Below are 24,891 nucleotides of genomic sequence, written 5' to 3'. Positions count from 1 at the left end.
ATCTGTTAGATTTCTTATTTAATCGTTCATGCCATTGAATCATGAGGTTAAAACTTTAAGTTATTGAAATCTTAACTTGTCAATGACTCAATGGTCATGACCTCATGAGACATGTTTTTTTAAATATAAATGTTACATATATGACTCATTATTAGGAAATCACTATCCATGGATGTAATCAACAATGTATTATAGTTTTAAATTTTGTTTGGTAATTGCCAATCGGTTACAAGATTTTAGTACTTTTGTTTTCTTGATTGTATGTTATTAAAGTAAATAAGTTTGAAGGTCCAAATTTGAAATTTCAGATTTGGGCTCCCAAATTGGAGGGAAAAATTACATTTCCTCTCTCCAATTGAAAGTTCCTTGTCTACTCCTCATGGAGAAGTAATTCAACGAGCTCCTCAAAGGATATAGGATTGCCTCCTCCTCTCATAGAGAGATTCAGAGAAGTATGGAAACTTTGATAGGACTCAGGTAAGGAGTTAAGAATGGTGGTGACCAATTTTTTGTTTTCAACTGTCTCATCTATATTTATGAGTTGTTCTTTTAGGTCTGTTACATTGGTAAGGTGATCTGCAATGGAATCACCTTTGTTCATGATCAAGTTGTCCAACTCCTGCATCAAGTACATGATTCATGCTTCATTACAGGATTGGAACATGGTCTCGAGAAACACCCAGGCAGCCCTTGCAAAGCTGCAGGATCGGATGTGAGGAACAATGGATCGCTTGAGTGAGAGCAATCATGGCCATTGCTTGAGCATCGCGGGCATACCACCATCTTTGATCTTCAGTGGGTCCAGGTGGCGGTGCTGAAATGCCTAACACTAATTGTGCCACATTTTGAGTCCCCCTAGATGCTGCCACCAACATTTCCTTGGGATCTTACACCGGTCTAGAGTCCTTACTTGGGGAAAGTGTCTCTTGCGTCATTTTCAATTTCGGAAGCTCTCGGCATCTTTGGAAACCTTTGATACCCTACAATTTCTTGCTCTCATAGACTAAAAAGTGTCCATCTTGCTACAACCCAGCACCTTATACATGGTTGTTGGCATCACACATTACATGAGAGTTTATGTAACACGCGGAAGCTCTGGGAGTCTTCTTTCAGCCCTAAACACTCTTGGAAACCTTCTGATGCAAAAACGCACCATCTGATGCAAAAACGCAAGTAGAGAGAGAGAAGAGAGAGAGAGTGAGAAGTGCTGGAATTTCAGTATATACTATGGTACAAAAAGGTACATATCTTTGCAGCCCTTGGCTGCCTCCTTGAAAAAGGTGGTTAACCCTAAAATCTGTCCCCTATGGGACCTCTAGTGATCCCAACCCCTAGTGGGTTTGAATGAGTAAGACATTGAGCAAGGGGGCTATTTATAGCCCCTTGGAGTACATGGGAACTGGCCGACTGCTGGTCGGCCAGTTCATAATTCATTAAATTCCATTTAATGCAGCCGACTGGATCTCTTCCATATTCCTTGATGCGCCTGCTGCTGCCCACTTTGCTGACATCAGCCGACAGCTACTCTGGCAACCAGCATCCTTTTTCTTGCAGCCGACAGCCCCTCTGATCCATGCTTGGCTCCAAGTTCTGCTCCATGTCCATCTTCTACTGGTTCATGGTCTTTATCTGCTTGCCCCTTCTGGATTTAGTCTTGAGAAGGTCCATGGCATTGCTGATGCACATGACATCCCCCTCTGCTAAACTTGATGACGGGAATCCAACCTGTTCTTGGATGACTGTCATCATCCCAATCCTGTTCCGAAGTCCCTCTGTCATCATCCATCCCTGGCAAACCTTTTTCTCTGAAAATCCGGTCTGTTCTCCAAACCACTCTGTCTCTGATGAAGATCTATGCATCTGGTCTTCCTCTAGTCCACAATCCATTCCTGCCCTGACTTTGAACACGGTCTTGGTCTGGAACTGAGTCTGGCACTCTCACATCACCCTTGGAGGATCAACCTCCCTTGGGACCGTAACTTGAGAACCTATCTGGCTCTCGGAACTGCCATCCCCATCTGGCACTGTGGAACACCACCAACAAACATCCTGGGAGTTCTTCCCGATCTGTGTTCCCGCCTTGGGCTTCGAATCCGTGTACTTTCCTGTACCTTGAACCTGTACACCATCATCTGGGACTGAATAAGTGTTTAGCTTTGCTGAGCCTGATGCTCTGATACCAATGTAACACGCGGAAGCTCTGGGAGTCTTCTTTCAACCCTAAACACTCTTGGAAACCTTCTGATGCAAAAACGCACCATCTGATGCAAAAACGCAGGTAGAGAGAGAGTAGAGAGAGAGAGTGAGAAGTGCTGGAATTTTAGTATATACTATGGTACAAAAAGGTACATATCTTTGCAGCCCTTGGCTGCCTCCTTGAAAAAGGTGGTTAACCCTAAAATCTGTCCCCTATGGGACCTCTAGTGATCCCAACCCCTAGTGGGTTTGAATGAGTAAGACATTGAGCAAGGGGGCTATTTATAGCCCCTTGGAGTACATGGGAAACTGGCCGACTGCTGGTCGGCCAGTTCATAATTCATTAAATTCCATTTAATGCAGCCGACTGGATCTCTTCCATATTCCTTGATGCGCCTGCTGCTGCCCACTTTGCTGACATCAGCCGACAGCTACTCTGGCAACCAGCATCCTTTTTCTTGCAGCCGACAGCCCCTCTGATCCATGCGGCTCCAAGTTCTGCTCCATGTCCATCTTCTACTGGTTCATGGTCTTTATCTGCTTGCCCCTTCTGGATTTAGTCTTGAGAAGGTCCATGGCATTGCTGATGCACATGACAGTCCCACTATGCCATGGCCACGCCTAGTGCTTGTACAGTAGCGTACTTGATCTTGTGGGAGGCTACACCACCTTACCCCTTGCATAAATTTTATGTCTGCTTTGAGGAGTTTTGATGACAAAACAACAATTTTTCGAGTGGAGCGTGTCTTCTAGTAGTGTGAGCCGCCACAGCTCTGCACCCGTGTCAAATATTAATATTGATTAATGTGGGAGTTTACAAGTGCTCGGTGGTTGTGTAAACTAGCACTGTATTTAGGCTTTAAAAAAAGCGGTTCCAATGTGTGTGAACAACCACTAGTGTGTATACGTCTTTTATGTGGGAATAGCCTCTTAGAAGGATATTATGTAAAGTGGTGATGTGTGGCAAAGTGACACCTATTGGGGACACTTGGCATCATATTTGGCATATGGCATATGTGGTGGCAGCATATGCTTCACCTCTGTAAAGGGAGTCTCTCCTTTAAAAAGGACCTATCGCTATAATAAATTTATGCTTTCCACTACTCTTGTATTCCCTCAATCCCTTTGCCCTTGTGCTAATATTCTTGTTGGTCATCATCTCTCTCTTTTTTTTCCTTTTTTCCTTTTTTCCTTTTTTCCTTTTTTCTATAAAGGTAAGAATGTAATATTATGCAAAGGTAATGTACACAGGCCTCATGGCCAACAGCTGGGCTGGAACACAAACAAACTTAGAAAAAGGGGGGAGGGGGGGATAGAAATAGTAGACAGTCCAGACAACTAATACATTTTCCTGAGTAGTGACGATGCCACTGGGAAAAAACCCTCTATGAACTATGCACGCAATGGAACTGTGCGGACGATCGGAACCAAGAAGCGGCCAAATCTCTCTCTTTCTCTCTCTCTCTCTCTCTTCTCCCCACTGTGTGTGTACTTGCACACTTACCCTAGGCACACCTCACCAACAATTGGCGTCATAGCCTCTGCCTAGCTACAACCACTAGAGCTCCACGCACAGAACAAGCCTTTGTGTTCATTTGCCAATCCAGAGCCATGTCGTGCGCCACCGCAGCGCCACCAGTCCAGAGCCGTGCGCCACCGTTCAGAGCCCGCCGCCACTAACCAAAGGAGCGGTGCTTCTGTGCAGCTACTCGCCACCGTTGGCCAAAGGGGCTGCACACTTACCCTAGGCACACCTCACCAACAATTGGTGTCAGAGTTGTTTGCTGCCCCTGCCTAGCTGCAACCATTGGAGCTCCATGCACAGAACAAGCCTTTGCCTCCATTAGAGCAAAGCATTGCCGTGCACCACAACAGCGCTGCCAGTCCAGAGCCATGTGCGACCGTTCAAAGCCCGCCGCCATCAACCAGATGGGCAATGCTACTGTGCAGCTAACCGCCGGCCAAAGGGGCGGCACTAGTGCCCAGCCAACCGCCACCGCCGGTGGTCAGCCTGCCTCCGCCTTCTGTCCACCCAACGGCTATGAGATTGTCTCACTGCCGTACTTCTGCCCATGTCCGGCTCTTGGACAGCCTCTGCTCGAGCCCTGTCAAGATATCACAAGGGACTTCTTGCTGTGTCTTGTGCTTTTGAGGGAAAGAGAGAAGGAAGTGGATCAACTCGCACCCCACCATCTTGCATCTTGTTCAAAGAGGTACATGTATTGTAGGCTTTCTTTTGCTTACACCTTTTTTGACATATTCAAAGCTTCTATGTTGCATATTTGGGGATTCTTGTTCATAAGGGGAAGATTTGTGAAGTGGAAGCATCCATAGGCACTCTTGTAATTGTTCATATCATCTAGGCACTCCTATTCCTGTGCAACACTCTCGGAGTCTTGTATTAATTCATTCAAATATGCACCTTGTTTTTGGTATACTTTGGCGATCGTGTTGGAGAATGCACAGGTGGAAGCATAAACAAAGCTAGACACACCGCGCCCATAATCCCCAACAGTGGACGGAAAACACATCACGTCCCAAATGTAACACGCGGAAGCTCTGGGAGTATTCTTTCAGCCCTAAACACTCCTGGAAACATGCTGATGCAAAACGCAGACATGAAGAGAGAGTAGAGAGAGAGATATGCTGGAAATTCAGTATATATCATATAGTACAAAAAGGGTACTCTTCTACAGCCCTAGGCTGTCTCATATAAAAAGTGAAACATCACCAAAATCTGGTCCCTACTTGGACCCTAAGGACCCAACTCCTAAGGGAGTTGAATGCTAACAATGATGAGCATCCATGCTATTTATAGTCACTTGGGAATATTGGGCTGCTGGCCGACCAGCAGCCCTCTTTAAGTCCATAATCATTGCCGTCTGGTCCTCATGCAGCCGACAGCACTCCTCTGCTCCCAACAGCCTCCAACGCAGCCGACAGTCCTTCTCATGCGTTTGCTCCAATCCCTACACTGCCAAACAGCACTCTGTGCTCCATGTCCTAGTTCTAATACTCTTTTTCTTGGCTGCCCCTTCTGGATTTAGCCTTGAAAATGTCCATGGCATTTATCATGCACATGACATCCCCCTTTGCTAAACTTGATGACGGGATTCCAACCTGCTTTGTTGAGCTTGATGCTCTGATACCAATGTAACACGCGGAAGCTCTGGGATTCTTCTTTCAACCCTAAACACCACTAGAAACAATCTGATGCAAAACGCAGACATGAAGAGAGAGTATAGAGAGAGAGATATGTTGGAAATTCAGTATATTCTGATGGTACAAAAAGGTACCTAAATCTGCAGCCCTAGGTTGCCTTCATACAAAAGGTGATAGACACCAAAATCTAGTCCTAACTTGGACCCATTCCCTAAAGGAATGAATGACTCTCACAATGAACATACATGCCTATTTATAGGCCCTTGAATAAACAAAGTGCTGGCCGACCAGCACTTTGTTTATTCACCATCATTGGCTGCGCCGCCTGGTCTTCTTGCAGCCCACACAGTTCCCTGCTCCCGACAGCAACCAACGCAGCCGACAGTCCTTCTCGTGCCTTTGCTCCAATCCCTACACTGCCAAACAGCACTCTGTGCTCCATGTCCTAGTTCTAATACTCTTTTTCTTGGCTGCCCCTTCTGGATTTAGCCCTGAAAATGTCAAAGATAACCATGTCTTGCCAGATGTCTAATGCTTGGAATTGCGAATCACGGTCCCCATGCACTAGAAAGTGGAACTGTAATCAGTCCCCTCTCCCACCCACCACAAGCCTCCTTTGGGTGGAAGCACATGGGGGGAAACTGCATGTGTACTAGAGAAGTACACCATCTGGGTCCTCTTGAGCCAGAAGTGCCTTGGGAGCCCTAGAAGTGGTACTAGAATCTGTATCACTGTCGTGTGTCGTGTCTTTGCTCTTTCTTTGAGATGAAGCCTTGCCCTTGGTCTTGTCCTTCTTGGACAAATAATCCTTGGATAGATGTCCTCTTTTCTTGCAAGAGAAGCAGTGACTCTGGCCTTTCTTCTGAACTGAGGAAAGTGCCTGGTCAGAACTGTTGATTGACACCTTCAACTTATCCCGTGAGACAAGGATGGACTCTTCCTCCAATAGAAGGGAGCTAAGATCATCAAAATCCAACTGAGTGGATGTGACCTGGCACTGTAAAGATTGAGAGATCACATCATAGACCGGGGGAAGCTTGGTGAGGATAAGTGCAGCCAACTGAGCAGAGGACAAAGCAGCCCCCATAGCCAGTAACTGGTCATCGATAACCTTGGCCTTCATGAGAAACGACTGCAGGGAAATAACAGACCATAGAGCCGCCCTTGCAAGGTAACTGCCCTCATTGACAAATCTCGAGCAAAGAGATCCTCCAATATAGACCATACCTGATGAGCATTGGTGAGAGTTTGCACGGCCGGTGAGACCTCCTCTTTGATGGTCCGCACAAGCACCGAATGCGCCTTCGAATCCCGTCCTAGTCTTGTAATTCCGCAACGAATTCATCCTCTTGATCCCGAGTCCACGTCCTAGAGTTCTGAGGACACTCGGGCTTCCTCTTAGTGCCTTGAACAATATCCCACAAACCCTTGTGGATTATCTAGATCCGTATTTGAAGCTTCCAATGAGCATAGTTGGGTCCTTTCAACTTGTCATCCTTGCAAGGTTGTTTCCGTACGTACGTACGGATCCGTACAGTACGGTACAGCCATACGGCACGGTACAGTACCGTACTGTACGGATCCGTACGTTTCCCCCCCCCCCCCCCCCCCCCCCCCCCCTCCCCCCCCCGAGGCACATGACGAGGATGCACTGGAGCTTGTTGCTGCTGAGCCAGAGTTGGATGAAGAGGGCAATGGTATCAATGATGGAGGCATGCTCTCTTCAGAAGACTCATCATCTTCATCTGATGATGAGATTTGAGACTCTTGCGTCTAGACTCTAGAGTCTAGACTCTAGAGTCTAGACAACTGTAGTGTTTCATTGTTTTGCTTTTTGCACTTGTGGACCAGGACATGTGCTGGCAGCTGTAGACATGATATTTGTACTCTCTTTTATCATCTGTGACTTTCATGGTTCTTACTTATATCACTATGACTGTTAACATGAGGTATTGTGTAATGGGCTTGGTAACTGATAATTGATTTAAACTTTAAGTAATGAGGTTCAGTCTCTTTATTTTAAGTATTTTGGTTGCTATGTCTACAAAATATTCAGGTTTCTAGGACTGTTTACAAATGGTACGTACTGTTTACGTACCTTAAAATTTGTTCCGTACAGAAGTACGTTCCGTACGTACTGATAGCGTACCGTACACTACGTACCTTACCACCTTGCATCCTTGTTCGTACAAGGGGGAGCCATATCCACAGCAACAAGAAACACAAATCTCAGCTCTCAAAGACTCCTCTCAAGTGCTTTCCAACGAAGCGAGGCTCTAGAACCAATCAGCCCCCTCTCAAGCCTGAGAGAGACAGAGGCTGGACAGCATCAAAACAATCGGAGAAACCACCGGGAACCTCCTATCGGAAGGTTAGGGACTCGTGGAGGAGGAAGAAGATATACAGCCACTTGTCTAACAACTCCACACGCAAGAAGCTCACCACAACTGATGCTGAAAACAGAAAACACAGCCAATAAATCCAACGCTTGCTTCTGAAGAGCAAAACGCATCCTGTAGGGCTGACTGGACCAAAAAACGCTGCAAGGCAGTAAAACGCAGCAACTGGATATGTTGATCTGTAGCCGGAGAAGCTATGGAAGCAAAACACACAGTAGAATAGAAGAGAGGGAGCAGTTTGCAGAAGGATGGAGCAGCTTGAACCTAAGTGAATGATACCATGTTGGAGAATGCACAGGTGGAAGCATAAACAAAACTAGAGAGAGAGTAGAGAGAGCTTGTGGACAAGATCACCTTTTATACTTGAAGCTTTACAATGGCAATAGCCAGCAAGAGAATGTTGAACTTGTGCAAGGAATGGATGGGAAAGTGCACAATGGGGAGACTCCTTTTATAGTGTAGTGTGGAAGCTGGCCGACAGCTCCACGACTCCTAAAATAGGAGAAAAATGACTAAAATACCCAATAAATGGGACAACCCCAAATACACTGAGATGCATAAATTCTACCAAATCACACCTTCAATCCCATCATATCCTGATGCCTTGTCTCTCCTCCTCTTACTTTCCCAAGAGCTCACATCAAGGGGGGCTTTCCTGTTGTTCCCAGTACCCTCTCCAACTTTGGGAAATCCCGTACTGGGAGGCTGTCGCAAAGAGAAAATACCACTGATGTCTCCAGGTTTGGTGGGCTCATGACAATTGAAGATCGGCTTGACGGTCCCAACTACTCACTATGGAGCTTTATGATGAAAAGTCTACTAATAGCAAGGGGGCTATGGGAGATCGTCACGTGGCAAGAGCCTCGTCCTGTAGAACCAACTCCTGGCACCTCCCTCCCAATTATTGTATGATTGAGAAGGAAGCCTTTACTTTTGGGTCAATTTGGAACTTGCTTGAGGCCGACAACCACTCATGTAGCCTTGGATGAGGCAAATTTATGTACTACAATTCCCCAAAGCTCAATATTTAATGTCTTAGATGTAGCACTGTTGCATTGGCAAAACTGCATTCTTTGTTTATGCTCAAATATGCAACTGATTATATGGTTTACTTTTATCTCCTGTAATATGTCTAGCTTGGAGAAGTTTTGTATATTATTCTTTGATCTCAAACCAACAACATCCCCCCCCCCCCCCCCCCCCCCCCCCCAAACCAACAACCCTTTATTTTTAGGTCTCATATATTTAGATTTTTCGTTTGTAAAATCAAGATCAGAATGGTAGTTTCAAGAGTGTTGTGCATCAAGTAGAAGTTGTTGTTAGAGTTTTGCAGTATGGAGCATTCATAAACCTGCTACAAGCATCTCCATGCAATGTGATCTAAGCTTTGTGACAGGGATTGCTGGCAGCTGCAGAGCCAAAAGTCCTTGGAAGGTGTATAGCTGCAGCCTTGGCAGTGGCAGTTCTAGGCTCCACGTACAAGGCAGAGGCTGATCTTAACAAATTTGAAGCTGACATGCGAGGTGAATTTGGAATAGGGTCTGCTGCACAGTTTGGCTCTGCTGATCTGAGGTATGCTGCTCTATATAGACTCAACAATGTCTTTGAGCTACAATTTTTGAAATCTGACTCTTGTAGTAGTCCTTATTGGTGTTTTATGTTACTTGAATTACCATCTTGGTCATATGGCTGCTGTACTATTGTAAAACATGTGAAAGGACGTGAAGAGAGGCTTTGGTGTCTTGTGGAGCTACCATCTTGATGGTTAGTGGCACAAATAGTTTTCAGGTGTGCAACATTGATTTGAGGGTTTTCATGATAATCAGTCTTAGGTTGTACAGGTGATCTGCCCAATCAAAGGTCAACGAAAGTACTTGTATGAGATCTCAACGTTTAATCCTCAAGCCAATGTAGAGACGGGCAATTTATGGTATGAGTGCTATGGGCAGTTGAGTAGTAAAACTCTCCCAAGAAATGTAGAGAGGTAATTTAGAGCATCTACCACCACTTTTACAAATATCAGATGTATGTGAAGCTTGTATGACGGGCAAGCAAGACTGGAAACCTGCTCCACAAGAGGCTAGTTTCAAGGCAATGCTTCTCTTCAACTTGTTCAAGTTGATCTATCTGAAAAAGCATAGCCATATGGAGGTTCTTCAGGCTTGAGAATCTTTGACAATGTCTTCACCTCTAAGGAGGCCACTGCACAATTGGACTTCATATAGAGGTTCTTCAGGCTTGAGAATCTTTGACGGTGTCTTTGCTTTTGAGGAGGTTACCTCACTGACAATGTTTTCACCATAAGAAGGCCACCACACCTTGCATAGGCAGTTTTCGACTTTAAGAAGGCAGGGTCCATTGGCCTTTTAGTATGAGACATCATGTAACAATGGGATTCTTGTTGTGCTGGATAGAGGGAGTCACACAACTCTACTCCTTGGCATTAGCCAGGTGTTATGTTAGGCTTCCTAAAGCTGTAGGAGGGACATACATAATTAGCTATGTTGATTTTTCTCATAACATGAATGCATAGATCCCATGGCTTAAAGGACATAGTTTATCAATTGTCAATCATGAAAAAACTTCACATGCGAGAAAGAAAATAAAACCACAGAGGTATAGAATGTAATGTTGGGAGAGAGGTACTGGTCCTAGTTGGGTTCTTTATTAGGGCATTATTGCAGTCTTGAACAAAGCCTTTCTTGATGATACAAGCTTGGAACTTGAGGTATTTGATGGCTAGGGATTGTGGTGCTTTGTTTCTAGCTCGAGTTGATACACAGCATTTGATTTTTTCTTTCTCTAATAATATATTTGCTTAGTTCGCATTTTGTGCTTCTAATGTGAGCTTTCTCTTTGGTCTATACTAATGCCAAGGGTACACATTGTCTTACTGCAGGAAAACTGTCCACACAAATGAGAATTTCAGGTATTTTTTCCTCACTTTATCGAGGACCTTTATAGTTCGCTTTTAATAGATTTTTTTTTTCTGATTTATAGATTTTCTATCTTACTAACAGGCACATTTCAAATTGTGTCTCTGTTTGTAGGCGGGCTAACTTCACCTCAGCTGACATGAGGGAAGCTGACTTCAGTGGTAGCACCTTCAATGGGGCATACATGGAAAAGGCTGTTGCATACAAGACTAATTTTGAGAGTGAGTTTGTGACATGTGTATGCATTGGTGACAGTAATAGCCCAATTTCTTATCCAACTGAGCTATAGACGGTTTCATAGTTGGAATTAATCCTGCTTTATCCTTTTCAGATGCTGACTTGAGTGACACTTTAATGGATCGGATGGTAAGAGTTGATTTAAAACAAAGTTAGATCTTGTGCTTTTCATTCTTGGTTGGCTGGAAAACATGTGAAACGTAATCAATAAACTGGCAGGTGTTGAATGAGGCGAATTTAAAGAATGCCATTCTTGTGAGAGCAGTTCTCACCCGCAGTGATTTGGGAAGTGCTGTTATTGAGGGGGCTGATTTTAGTGATGCTGTTCTGGACTTGCTTCAGAAGCAGGTCAGCTTTACCCAAAACCCAATACCCTTTTTCGGAGTGGCATGTTTTTATCAAGTAGGCTTGGCCCTGAGGCATACATATTGTCTCGTCACTACTGAATGGAGTACGGCTGGGCTTGCTGAACTGTTAAGGTTTGACATGGTATCAGGCCCTTTGCAAATATGCTGATGGAACAAACACTGCGACCGGCATGAGCACGCGGAAAAGTTTGGGATGCTCGAATGCACGTCGGAATGCCTACGGCTCTCCATCTTCTCCTCTCTTGAGTGCCCCACCTGTGAAACTCCTTGATAGGGATGGCTTTTGTGACGAGGCTACTGGATTGTGTAAGGCTTCTCCATAAAAATGAGTGAGTAAAGTCTTCCAAATGGAGTAGCCTTATATGGTTCTATCTATATTTTCCACCAAATTTGTGAGTTGTTGTAAGAGTTGCTGGTCGACGCATGCAGGGAGTCTTGACTAGCTAGCTTTGTATGTATGCCATTATCAAAAAGAGAAGAGGCATTTGAGTGTATTTTAGAATGTGTATATTAGTGCTCAAGTTTGGATGAATTGTATGCACATATGGAGGGAAAAAGGTTTGTGTAGATGGGCTGGACAGATGTTTCTTTTAAATGGCAGTGGGGCTCTACAATGGAGCTTAAAAGCATCAATAACCTTTGGCTAGGCATGCACATTATAGTTTCCAGTGTTATTCTGTAATGATGTCAACATCTGTCTCATATGTTACCTAATTATGAGTAAAGCTGTGATTGTCTACTATTGCCTGATGATAAGAGTGTTTCCTTAACTTTTCAATAGAAAATGAGCATCAGCAACTTGCTGCTATGGGCAGCCCGGCAGTGTGGAGGAGCTCATGCCTGAAGGAAGAAGACCAGAAGTGCCTAGAAAGAAAGAAAGATGTTATTTACGTCTACAAAAGACCCTAAGTGTCTATGAGACCAAAAAGATGCTTGTTTGATGGGGTCGCCTGGCTCTGTCATGGTCCATATTTTGGGCAGATCTCGTATGGCTGAGTGTTGGACAGGGCTCTGTGGTGAGGGCCAAAGAAGTTGGTGATAGATGTTTGTGCAGTATCCCGCCTCTTGCATTGCTGCAGTAGTGTGTCTCTGTGGTGCCTCAGCTCTAGTAGGTATAATCCAAGACAACTCTGACTTTTGTATTGCATCACTCATGACAGGCCAACATATCTGTGTGTCCTGTGGGATGCCCTGTGCTCTTACTGTCTCAATTCAAAGGCAACATGATGACACCCTAAGCGGCAATCCTCATGGCGTGGGATGTGTCTCTGGAGATAACTGGGCCTCTCAGTGAATCCATCCCTAGTGACTCTGAGGAAATGCTCACCCCCCCTGAGGCCTGCAGGCCTGCTTTTTTTGCTGCTCTTTGTCTGTCTGTCTGCCAAAGTGCCAATCTCTACCTTAAATACTGCCCGATAAATCTTGGCCAACGTATGGCCAATCATGAGGGTGGTGACACGTGCAATTCAATCAATGGGCTTGCAGCAGAGGTGGTTTGGTGGTATTCTCGTAGGCACCACGTTGTCAGATCATTCGCTAGTTGTACCTCTCCTGGAGGATGCGTGGAGACCAAAGCATCAGCAGAGTGTCCGAATCCCTGACGGCGTGGTCCAGGACCGTGTTCGCCAACCGCCGCCTGTTTGGCTCCTGTGTCCGCCACCTATTTGCCCGCACCTCGCTAACTTGCTGCTGCAACCTGCTGTGAACCTGCCATGCTGCCCTAGCTTTGGCTCGCTGCCACTGAAAAGCATCATGCCCATCTTGTAGCAGAAGATAACCTGATAGAAGAACAAGAAGAAAGTGAACAAGAAATGGCAACCACCGCAGTGCAGTACATGGTTTTTCTATTGCTGAGAAAGACTATGATTGGGCTTTCTAATCAGTTTGTGTGTGAGTTCGTCCCCCAAAAATGAGATGTAATAAATTGTGTGTGTAAGGGCCTTGAGTATATAAAAGGCTCCATTCCCATGACATTCCCTCACCTCTTGCTACAAACTATTGCAGCAAGTTACGAGGATGAGGGTTTTTTTTTCTACAAGGGAGCTCTTGAATTTTGCAGCTCTGGTGGAGCTCCTTTATCACGCCTCGTTGACCTGAGGTCCAGGTTTTGGCACTAGTGTGGAGTCCGGAGGCCATCATTGATGCTGTTGCTGAAGGCTTTCTTGAGCTCTTCTCCGAATTTTCTTCAAGGGGGGTTTCGTTGGGATTCGGAGCTGTGTGTGTAAATCGGCCCTTTGCAAGTGTGTGTGAACCACCTCTTAGTGTGTATAAGTGTGCCTATGCGTGTGAACAAACTCTCAAGGCTAGAGATTATGTGTGTATGTAGTAAGCAGTTATATCACATGTGCCATGTGTCACTGTATTAGTGTGTGAATGGGTCAAAAGATAAGGCTCTAAGCCTACAAAAGCATTGTACTTGGTGATGGATTCACATGAATCTAATCATCATTGAGTCGTGCAACACTCTTGAGCATTGTCTGTCTCTCTTGAGCTTCTCTCTCTCTCTCTCTCTCTCTCTCTCTCTCTCTACATGGATGTCTTCAATCCACCATAGCTTGAACCTTGCAACCCTAAGCCCTCAGGCTCTACCATTGTGCAACTTCAATAGAGATTTGGTGATATTGGTTGTGGTGAATAGGAAAGTGATGATGAAGGCAGCATGAGGGGTGGGATACATCATGTGGGGGCTAATTTGGGATATATTAAGTGGGGGATAATTTGGGATGCCGAATAGGTGGCGTGTCTCAGTCTCCTACATGAGAGGCTTGTGATGGGCGTGGGTGTCTTCTCCTTCTCCAAGATGTGCCTTGCATATGAGGTCTCTGCACTCACGCTTTGCCAAGAATGCACGCTTATTTTGGCGGCGGCGAGCGAGGCAACAAAAAACTCCACACTTTTTTCGCGGAAAGATTTGTCTAGTATCCTATTCCCAAAGGAGGTGAAGCTGCATGACAATGCACCACATCATCATACCACCCGTTCGGAGGCTGTGAGCACATTGAGGGTTTGGTAGCGGAGCAAAGTGTATGTACCTGATGCAAGCCATATGGTTAGTCGACCTAATATGGGGGCTAGGAGGCCTAGGGATTAGGAAAAGCAAGCTAATTCTAAGGGCTAAGGGTTATAAGTTAACAAAAAGGCTTATAAGCTAATAATGATGCGTATAAGTTAACAATCCCATAAGTATAGCTTTTATTGGAAAAAGCTATATAAGTGGGTGATGTAATGAGTGGATTGTCATTGTTGTATTGTCTTATGACAAGATGGTCTTTGCCTAGACCATGGATGCAATCCATTCCCAGTTGTCTCTCCTTGAGGAAGACGGTCCGCCGATGGCCCCTTATGGTGGTATGTGACACCAGGGCTGACTGTTGTGGTCTATATGGATAGAGTCTTAGCCTGTATGCTTGGGGGAGATTTTGTGTTGTATGAGATCTATGGTTGCATGGTGAGCTAGCTTGCATAACCTTAGTCTCGATTAATCTTGTGCTTGTTGAAGGATTATGTCATGAGAATCCTTGATTCCTTTGCATGGATCCCTTACATAGGGTGTGAGGGAAGATGTCTTGGTATGTAGGATAGGTATGTGGTAGTGGGATGGTGACTTCCTAGATATGTCGCATAAGAGTAGTTGACCCCATCAACTAATCCACTGTGCTAGACCCATTCCGGTGAGGGAAACAAATTAGGCTATGTGAGGTGGGCCGACAGGCATCCTATTGTAGATCAAGAGCTTATGCATGGCTTTGCGTGTGAATTTTTCTATTATTGTAGATAGGTGAATTTTGAGACTCTGCAAACCTGTGAGGGCGATGGTCTAAAGCTTGCAAGTATGATCTCATGTAAAATCAAATGCTTGATCCTAAAAAGCCCATACTTAATTGTTTTCATCAGCCTCTCAATCTTGGATGTGAGAATGGGTATTAAGCCCCTAGATGGGAGAATATAAATAGCTACATTATGTGCAGATAAGGTACAATTCAAATCATGTCCTTGGCCTAGATTCCTTTAACAACAAACTTAGGCCGTTTCATATAGACTTGTGTGTGTGTGAGAGAGAGAGAGAGAGAGAGAGAGAGAGAGAGATTTATGTAGTGTTATGTATTTTTTGTATAATTCTCAAAGAACCCTTGATCGTGTCCCAACGTGCAAAAAGAGTGCGAGTAACATTAGCCCAAATAATTCATGATGATTAGGAATGGAAAGTGTCACACACACAAAATATGCATTACCTCTTTATTTTTTTGAGTTTAATTAATGCATTATGCCTCTGTTTTTTGAAGGGTATATACTATATACTATATTATCGTATATTAGCATGTCAAGATCTTTATTCATTTTTCTATGTAAGTGATCCATAATCATATATTGAGTTTATTTCATAGCAAAGTTTAAGCAAGAAATTCATACCTTGCAAAACGAAGTGTTTGGTGTGTAGGAAGAATGGATGGATTTATGGCAAGCAGATGGAAAATTGAGAGAATACATAAACACATAAATTGATGTGAGCAACTTATGCTTTAGATTATTGAGATGCAAGGGAGTTGAATAGATATTGAGAAGCAAGAGGGTGAAACATATGAGATGACCTTGATTATGGTTGAACGATTTTTAGATGCAGAAACTCAACAGTGGCAAGGAAGGACAAGCAATACGCATGGGATGGAAAGGTCTAAGAACTCGAAGTCAAAATCCAAGTGAAACTCAAGCAATTGAATCAAAGGGTGCTAATTCAACTTGTAGTTTAATGGGCTCTAGGTTGAGTGGTGGAGGATATGTAAATTTTGGGAAGGATCCAAATAACCTAAAAAGAGGAACTAGAGTTGTCTAGATCAAAGTAACCATGCAGTGTATCCGCTCCTTGCTTGAGAAAGGCGATGAAGGTCAATGAGGTGGAAACAGGATGCAGTATTGGAGATCCAAAGATTTCGATTTAGGAAGTTTTAGATGAGTTCAAGGGTATGATGCCCATGAAGTGCTCAATGAACCACAAGATTGAATTGATTTCACAACAGAGTCCTCCAACAAAGGCTCCGTATAGGATGGATGCCATTAAGCTTAAAGAACTTAAAAATCAGTTGGGAGAGTTGGCAAGGAATGGGATGATCAGGTCAACTCATTCGCGATATAGGGCTCCAATTCTAATTGTCACCAAGAAGGACGGGTCTACAAAAGACTATGTGTGGACTATTGGGCCCTCAACAAGATATCCATTTGTTGTGATGGAAGAGTTATTGGATGCAAAATCCAAGTATTTCGCAAGGATTGATCTTAGGTCTAGCTACCATTGATTCCATATTCTTGAAGAAGGTATTGAGAAAACATTTTGCACAAGATATGGGAGTTATGAATAGCTGGTGTTGCCATTTAGATTGACCAAATGTCCTGCATCCAACATTTTGTACAATGATGAGTGGTATTTTTCAAGAGTACTTGGATGACATACATTGATGACTTGCTCATTTATAGAAAGACATTAAAGAAACAGAATGAGTACTTGAGGAAGGTCACGAGATCGTTGAGAAAAAAGTAAGTTATTTGCAAAGCCTTCTTTTTTGGCAATGTTCAAAGTCAAAATTTTGGGATTCCGTGTAAGCAAAGAGGAGATCATGCTAGACCCACAAAAGATAGAAGATGTGGTGAACTGGGATGTTCCAAAGAATGTGTGTGAAGTCAAGGAGTTCGTAGATTTCACTTAGTTTTATAAAAAAGTCGTTCAATATTTTAGCAAAATAGATGCTACTCTCACATATATCACTAAGGAAAGGATCAAATGGTTGCAATGAGAATAATCAACTTTTGAAAAAATGAAAGTGGTAATGTGTTGTGTATTTGGGCCGGACAGTTGGACAAGTCGGAACACCACAGTCGTGGCCAGTCGGGCACTTGTAACAAACTCGCCTTAGTCATGATGAATGTAACAAAGCCGTTGCTCAAAGCACGAAAACTTCTCTTTTTGTAACTGCACTTAGAGCAGTATAAATTGGTAATGAAAATCAAAACAATGGTTGTTGTTGGCCAGTTTGATCAATCAATTATCTATTTTGTATATTAGTCTCTTTTCTTTTTCATTTGGTAATACATAAGTGCCGATTCATCTCTTGTAATTTTATTCATCTCTTGTGAGTCAATTTATGCATTGTCTTCTACTCTTTTCTGTGTATTTGTTTGGCACTACACTGGTGTATGATGCGCACATAACCAAAGAAAACTCACTAGGTTATTGGGCAGCAGTCACCTGATAACACTTTGGCGACCACAATGTGTCTTGCTTTTTTGCATGTTTTGCTGTCTATGTGATTTTCTTTGACTTTAGTCTGTCATTCTTCGCATGGCCAAGAAAGCCCATGTCAGCACGCAAGTAGCGCTATTTAGCGCATCTGCACGCTCGACCACTTTTGTTTGCTGAATCCAGCTCAGAATCATCACATGATGATGATTATAAGGATGCATCAATAGCCCAGGAGGCGGGCTTGGAACTGTCAAGAGCCCTCTTAGTCTGTCCAGCAGTAGAACTTCACTTAGAGGAGGATTCTGAGGAAGAGGAAGAGTCTGTAACTCGTCCATCCTCTCCGGATGTCGGAAACAACCGCCACCACAAAACTCACCACAACACCCCACCCCACCACACCCCACACCCCCCGCCCCTGCCACCCCCTCCTCGATTTCATCACTAGATAATGCTTACATGACTAGCAGTCACATAGTGAAGTATCCAAAATTATCTTGGAAATCCTCAAAAGATGCGGATGCACACATTCTTCTCTTTGACAGTGCTTGGCATGTGAATGTTCCACGGCCAATTGTTCAGAATTTGAAGAATGCAACTTTTGTACCAACCTTACAAAAAAGTGTGGCTCTCTGGGTTACTCAATATGAGTATGCTCACTTTTCGACCTATGATGCAATCAGAGATGCATTTTTCTAGAGATTTTGGGAGGATAAGACCTCCGTGCATGTGCTGGATAAGCTATGCCAGATAAACTAGAAAAAGTTGATGCGGATGCACACATTCTTCTCTTTGACAGTGCTTCCCATGTGAATGTTCCAGGGCCAATTGTTCAGAATCTCAAGAATGCAACTTTTGTACCAACCTTACAAAAAAGTGTGGCTCTCTGGGTTCAATATGAGTATGCTCACTTTTCGACCTATGATGCAATTAAAGATGCATTTTTCTAGAGATTTTGGGAGGATAAGACCTCCGTGCATGTGCTGGATAAGCTATGCCGGATAAACCAGAAAAAGTTGATGGTGGAAGACTATGCGACAAAGTTTTGGAAGCTCTGGATGTGGCCAATCGACCACAGTAGGCGAGATCCTCAATTCCTACTTCATAATGGGATTGAGTAAGCAACTAAAAAGGGCAATTTGTTGGTGTGGATCCCATAACTCTAACTCTGGAGCAGCTGCTGTTGGTGGACTCAGCAGTCATTAGCGTGAAGAGAGCTGGTGACATCTGTCAAAGACAACAACAAGAGCAAATGCAAAAGCAAATCGAAAAAGTATACTTCCGAGTCTTCAAAGTCCCCTCAAAAAGTCTGATCGAGCACTTGGTACACCAGATGTCGGAATCACAGTCATGTGGCTGAGGAATGCGACTTAAATGTGCTCTGGTGTGCCATCAACAAAGATATCAGATGAATCCAAACTAAAAAAGAGTGGAGGAGGATCTAGATAAGCTACTACATATCGAATTCATATATCCGATCGATCGAGCACTTTGGCTATCTCCAATCGTGATTTGTCTCCAAGAAAAATCAAAATCTCAAGGTCAGTGTGGATGTCACAACTATAATAGAACCCTTCCCTCTATCATTCACAGATTCCTTGTTGGATGCAGTAGCGCCACGAAATGTTATCATTCCCAAATGGATTCAATGGCTACAATTAAGTCCAGATGGCACAAGAGGATCAGGAGAAGACAACATTTGTCACATCGAATGGGGTGCTTGCATCCAACATGATGACTTTTAGGGCTAAATAAAGAAGGCCCACCCACGTTTGAGCGGTGGTTTCATGAAATTTTTGAAGGGCAAGTTTCCTGTGGGTGTTCATCGATGACTTCAGTGTCTTCGAGAAGTCATGTCAAGACTTGACACATCTGGTGTTATGCTTGTCAAAATGCAGAGGTTCCACATTGAGCCTGAACTCAACAAAATGTGCATTTACACTCCAGAGTGGTATGCTCCTTGGCCACAGTGTGTCTCTCAGGAAGGCATTGCAGTAGACCGGCCAAGGTAGAGGTGATTCGAAAAGCTCCGATTCCGACAAATGTGAGGAGCTGAGAAGATTTTTGGGGCAAGTCCGATGGCATAGCCGGATGCTGCAGTACCTAGCACATGTAGCAGTGCCCACTTAACCAGACTGGCACATGTAAACATGCCACTTACCCAACACCTGAAGCACGCCAACCTGGAGTGGTCGGAGGAATGCGACATCGCATTCAAACACCTCAAGCTGATGCTGACTAAAGGGCCCCCTTGTGCAAGCACCCAATTGGGAATTGCCATTCCATGTGTTTGTGGATACATCGGATGTGGCAATTGGGAGTGTCTTGATGCAGGAAACTAACAAAAAGTGGTTCCACCCAGTCTACTCGAGATGATTTACTCGGTCAGCAAGTTCCACCACTACCAGCTAGGGCAACAAATTTACATTTCATGTGGATCACTCTGCATTACTCTATCTAGTAGGTAAGCAGAGTTTCATAGGAAAAATGGCTTAATGGATGCTGATCCTATAGGAGTTCGAGTTTAGTATTGTGCACACCCCGGGAACTAGCCATGCAATGGCAAACTACGTGTCTCGACTGGAGACTAGTGAAGCTCCAATCGGCATTGCTAACAGAGGCAGTCATGCCTATCCCTTCGACTTGGTACGATGAAATGTTGCAATTTGTGGCCACAGGTTTGATGGAGGATAACCTTTCTTCGAATAAGAGGAAGTGGTTGATTGTTCGGAGCTTGAATTTCCAAATGATAACGTCGAGAAAAAATTTATGGATGACGTCACCCAACACTTGATCATCCATAAGAAGTCCACCATCCATCTATTGCCAATCTTGGCCAAGTACAGTCCACAAACAAAATCTTGCAAAATGGATCCTCAAGAAGCTGGTGAATGAAAATCACACAGATTGGGATGAGAATCTGTATTCGGCATTATGGGCATTCCGAACTGCCTATAAGGTCTCTACAGGGATGACTCCATTCAAACTAGTGGTGCCAATGGAGTTCCTAGTGGCCCAATCCGAATTGTCATAGAAAAAAAAATGAGTTTGGAGGAATCCCTACAGCAACACCTGGATTAGCTCATGCAGTTGAATGAGGACAGATTTACTAGTTTCTTCATTACCACCACAGTGATCCAGTAGAGGAGAAAGAAGTCAGCTCTTTAAAGAGGAAGACCCGGTCCTCCTGATCCAATCATGGATGGGTCTACATCCGGGGAAATTGAAGCTTAGGTGGCGTGGAGCATTTTGGATAGTAGAAAAGATCTATGATGGAACCTTCCTACTCATAACACTCACAGGGGAGCAGTTCTAGAAGCCGGTGACGGTTACCACCTTTGAACGTACAACGCGCTGATGCCACCAAATCCTTGCCTTCCTACTTGGAACACTCACGGGGGAGCAATTGTAGAAGCCAATGAACGGTTACTGTCTTCGACCGTACAACGGGCTAATGCCACCAAATTCTTTCATTAATGAGGCGGCGCCGACTATCCCCACTACCTGGAGGTCAAGCAAATTAATGAGGGCGCACTTCAAGAGATCATCATGGCACATTTGTTTGAAAAAAATATTTTTTTAATACTTCTTAATCATGCCACCTTGAGGGCGACGTGGCAATCATGCACATCATAGCGCATGAAAACTATTTTTAGATTATTATTGAATGCTGTTACTTTCTCACTGTCTTCTACTTTCTTGCATGCAAAAAAATGCCTCACACCCTATCCTAGCTCTTTTTCAATCTGCCCTAAGCTTCAAACCCATCATAGCTGCTCCTGCAACCATGATTGCTGAATTCTATTCTCCTAGCACAACACTCTACACTCTCGACCAACACATCACAGGCGTAGGCACCATGGTAACGTTTGACCCCTTCACCAACATAGCAACAGATGCTGAAGGTGTGCATGCATGCTGGAGAACCCCAAACTAGTAGACTTCATGAACATGTTGTGGCATACAATCCCGATGCACACCCAGCCACCAAAAAGCTCATAAGGTTGCTACGAGGGAGCAACAACATCACACTACAGGAGGTGAAGATGTAGCTCACAGAAGCCTTAGTAGCAGAAAGGCTCAAGCTACCCTTAGAAGGCCTCACAGATATTGCCTCGGTAGGGCTGCCCCGGTAGGGCATGAGTTAATGGTCCGGTATTTCGAGGAAAGGGTCAATGGAGAACATAGGCTGGCAAACCACCACCACAGCGCCACGAAGATAACCTGCTTACTACAAGATGTTTCTGGAGAAGTTGTGGTTACAAAATAAGACCAAGCACATATCTCTGCAACAACCGTGGGGTGGATACAGAAGGCATAAAAGGGCGAGGATGTCAACTGGGAATCCCTATGCTTCACGAAGTTGCAGAAAGAAATTGACCACCTGGCAAAAAGCAACACCCACACCAAGGTGAGCCAATTGCTATGACGATTCTCTTCTCGTTTGGTGAGACAGGCCGCAAGCGAATCCACCTAATGAAGCAAAGGTGCAACCTGCCTAAGCACAACAAGTCTAGCAAACAACACCAAACCCTGCACAGGTAGCTAGCCCAGAGCAGATGGTCAGCCAAACCTTCGACAAGGGGAGAACCGGAGCCAAACCTTCGACAAGGGGAGAACCGGCTCCACGGCCATATGACCTCATAGTTCAAGCGAAAGCTTGTATTGGCCTCCCTCTCCACTAAGGAAAAGAAGCAGCAGGTGCTAACAAAGCTTTCGGCCACACGAAGAAGGCCGAAACACATCAACTAGGTCAAATAGCTTTGACTTAATCAGTGGTCGTCGTCTCTAGCCCAGCAGGTCCAAGCCACCAACTCCCAACAGCCAAACATTATGCGGAGTACCTGGTGCGCTACTTTGATGGGGAGGATCCATTTGGAACGAGGCAAGCAGAATCCCGAGTGCTTCGCCTACTAGAAGAAACGATCACAAGGCTCCAGCCGAAGAACACAAACCTCCAACAATAGGTTGGCGAATGCCCAAGAGGAGGTAGCAGACACAAAGGAGGAGGGGTTAAAAGCAGCCACCATCTTTACGAACTTCATGGACTCCATCAAAGATAGAACACAGAAAGATCAAACTCGAACGAGCTTCCTCGAGGCTCAAATCAAAGCCCTCAACGACCCATCCTCTAGCACCATCCAGATAGATACGGAGACACTGGCCAAGCTATCCGACACCCTGCAAGATTTGGCCGCTCAATGGGATAGCCTCATGGACTAACCCCGTCTAATCCTCCCATGCCAGTGCAAGCCTCTTGCCATCCTCCCGAGGGACGAGGCCGACTCGAACGATGACGAGGATGCCCATTCGGGAGCCCCAAGCAAAACACCGATACACACCCAAAGCATTGTATTAAGGATAGCTCCGACCCAATCTACTCCAAAGGGATCAACTCCTTCAGCCCCACAAGATAATCTCCTGCTAAAGATAGAGCAGCTGAGCAGGAGCTCACCAGGTATAAAGATCAAAACGCAAAGTTGACCGCCCTGGGAAAGAGGCCTCTCCAAATCCAAGAGGAGCAGGTCGACATGTAGAACCTGCAACAATTGGCCATGGTGTCCGACTCTGGAGTAGCATCTCAATAGCAAACTCGGCCATGGCAAAAGACCATGCGGCGGCCCTCCAAAATAACTACGATGAGTTACATGATCAAATGGTCGCCACATGAAAATGGCATACAAAGACAAGGACAAACAGGCCCTGAAGGATAAAGATGACATGCAAGCTTATATTGATGAGCTGAAGACAAAATTGGCCAACAAGTAGCCTCCGGCTTAGTGAGGGAAGCGCTAAAACACACATGAAGATATTCAGGAGGCCATCGCAACCCTTGAAGAGGCCAAAATTGTAACACTCCGAGCCAACCTGGTAGCTGCTAGAGCGGAGATCTCTAACCTACAATAAGAGGCAACATATAAGTTGGCAACCTCACTTAGATTATTTGCCAAGGGTGTGCCTATGTCCAAATCCTCGCAAGTGTTGTCGTTGCTACCAATCTCCTTGAACCTCGGGCATGGCGTCAGATGGATGCCTTTCTGCTGATGAGCAGCATGCCCGATAGTGCAAACCCTCCCACCCCTTGCCCCGACTATGGCCCCTCCACCCACTTTGAACAATCCAATCTGACCTGGTGCTAGTGGTGTTGCTACCAACGATGTTGCCGCCATGGCGATGATGAGATGGGTGGAGTGGAGGACTAGAGCCTCCAAAGGTGAGGGAACATGAATGTGCCTAAGCGTGTCCTAGTCAGAATTGCTCAATCGCAAGCGCAGTGCTGATGAGGAGGATACCAAGGAGTAGAGGATTAGAGCCTTCGGAGCCGAGGGATCATGAACGTGCCCAAGCGTGTCCGAGTCAGAATTGCTTGATCGCAAGCGCAGTGTTGAGGAGGATGCGAAGGAGTATCCCCAGTGGACCCAATCTCCAGGTGATTTACACTACCGACAACCTCAAGGAAAGACTGTGGGTTCAAGTCATCGCATTGGGAATCCGACCCACCGAGTGTGCTAACTGTTGGGGCTGGATAGCTGGACGAGTCAGAACACAATAGTCGTGGTGGCCAGTCGGGCAGTTTAACGTACTCGCCTTAGCCATCATGGATATAACACAGTTGTTGCTCAGAGCAGCGCGAGAACTTCTCTTTTTGTAACTACCCCTTGAGCAGTATAAACTAGTAATGAAAATTAGAACAATGGTTGTTGTTGGTCAGTTTGATCAATCAAATGTCTACTTTGTATATCAGTCTCTTTTCTTTTTCATTTGGTAATACATAAGTGCCGATTTGTCTCTTGCAGTTTTATTCGTCTCTTATGATTCAATTTATGCTTTGTCTTCTGCTCTTTTTTGTGTATTTGTTCGGTGCTATACTGGTGTATGCTGCATGCATAACCAGAGAAAACTAAGTAGGTTATTGGGCAGCGGTCACCCAATAACATTGTGTCTCAACCCTAAAGTTGCCAAAGTTTGTTTGACAAGCCATTTGAGATACACACAAATGCATCAAATAGAGCTTTTGGGTGGAGTGATCATGCAAGAAGGACACCTGATAGCCTATGAGTCAAGAAATCATTCAAATGTGGAACAACATTAGTGGATGACACATGAGAAAGAGATGATGGCAGTAGTACATTGTTTAAGGAAATGGAGACATTACGTGCATGACAAGCATACCAAAGTTTACATTGCAACCTTATCTCTCAAGTACTTTTAGACATAGCTTAGGTTAACTCCCAAGTAAGGGAGATACCAAGATTTCATAACCAAATTTGATATAGAGATTGTGCACAAGCTAGAGAAACATAATTTGATGCACGATGTGATGAACAAGATCCCTCATGTGAGATAGTAAGATAGCATAGCCA

The 24,891-nt window shown here is 44.6% G+C and overlaps 1 protein-coding gene across 2 annotated transcripts in view; it reads left to right on the top strand.

The window, feature by feature from the left end:
- The window catches only part of LOC147619926 (thylakoid lumenal protein TL20.3, chloroplastic-like), a 41,427-nt gene extending 29,638 nt beyond the window's left edge, over window positions 1-11,789 (top strand). Inside the window, exons 1-7 of one of the 2 annotated variants that reach the window (XM_086825785.1) lie at window positions 3,442-4,409; window positions 9,154-9,329; window positions 10,657-10,686; window positions 10,808-10,914; window positions 11,025-11,059; window positions 11,150-11,278; window positions 11,427-11,789. In XM_086825785.1, the coding sequence (XP_086681911.1) occupies window positions 4,269-4,409; window positions 9,154-9,329; window positions 10,657-10,686; window positions 10,808-10,914; window positions 11,025-11,059; window positions 11,150-11,278; window positions 11,427-11,621 (813 nt within the window). In that variant the 5' untranslated portion in view covers window positions 3,442-4,268 and the 3' untranslated portion in view covers window positions 11,622-11,789. Of the gene's footprint in view, window positions 1-3,441; window positions 4,410-9,153; window positions 9,330-10,656; window positions 10,687-10,807; window positions 10,915-11,024; window positions 11,060-11,149; window positions 11,279-11,426 lie in introns of those variants that run through there. The other variant, XM_086825784.1, reaches the window with a different exon arrangement.
- Window positions 11,790-24,891: the final 13,102 nt, after the last annotated feature.

The sequence above is a fragment of the Cibotium barometz genome, chromosome 32 (genome assembly GCF_041138505.1).
Source record: "Cibotium barometz isolate CiBa-2024 chromosome 32, ASM4113850v1, whole genome shotgun sequence".
NCBI classification, from domain to species: Eukaryota; Viridiplantae; Streptophyta; class Polypodiopsida; order Cyatheales; family Cibotiaceae; genus Cibotium; species Cibotium barometz.
Note: the sequence above shows the minus strand (reverse complement) of the source record. Positions and strands in the feature narration are given on the sequence as shown.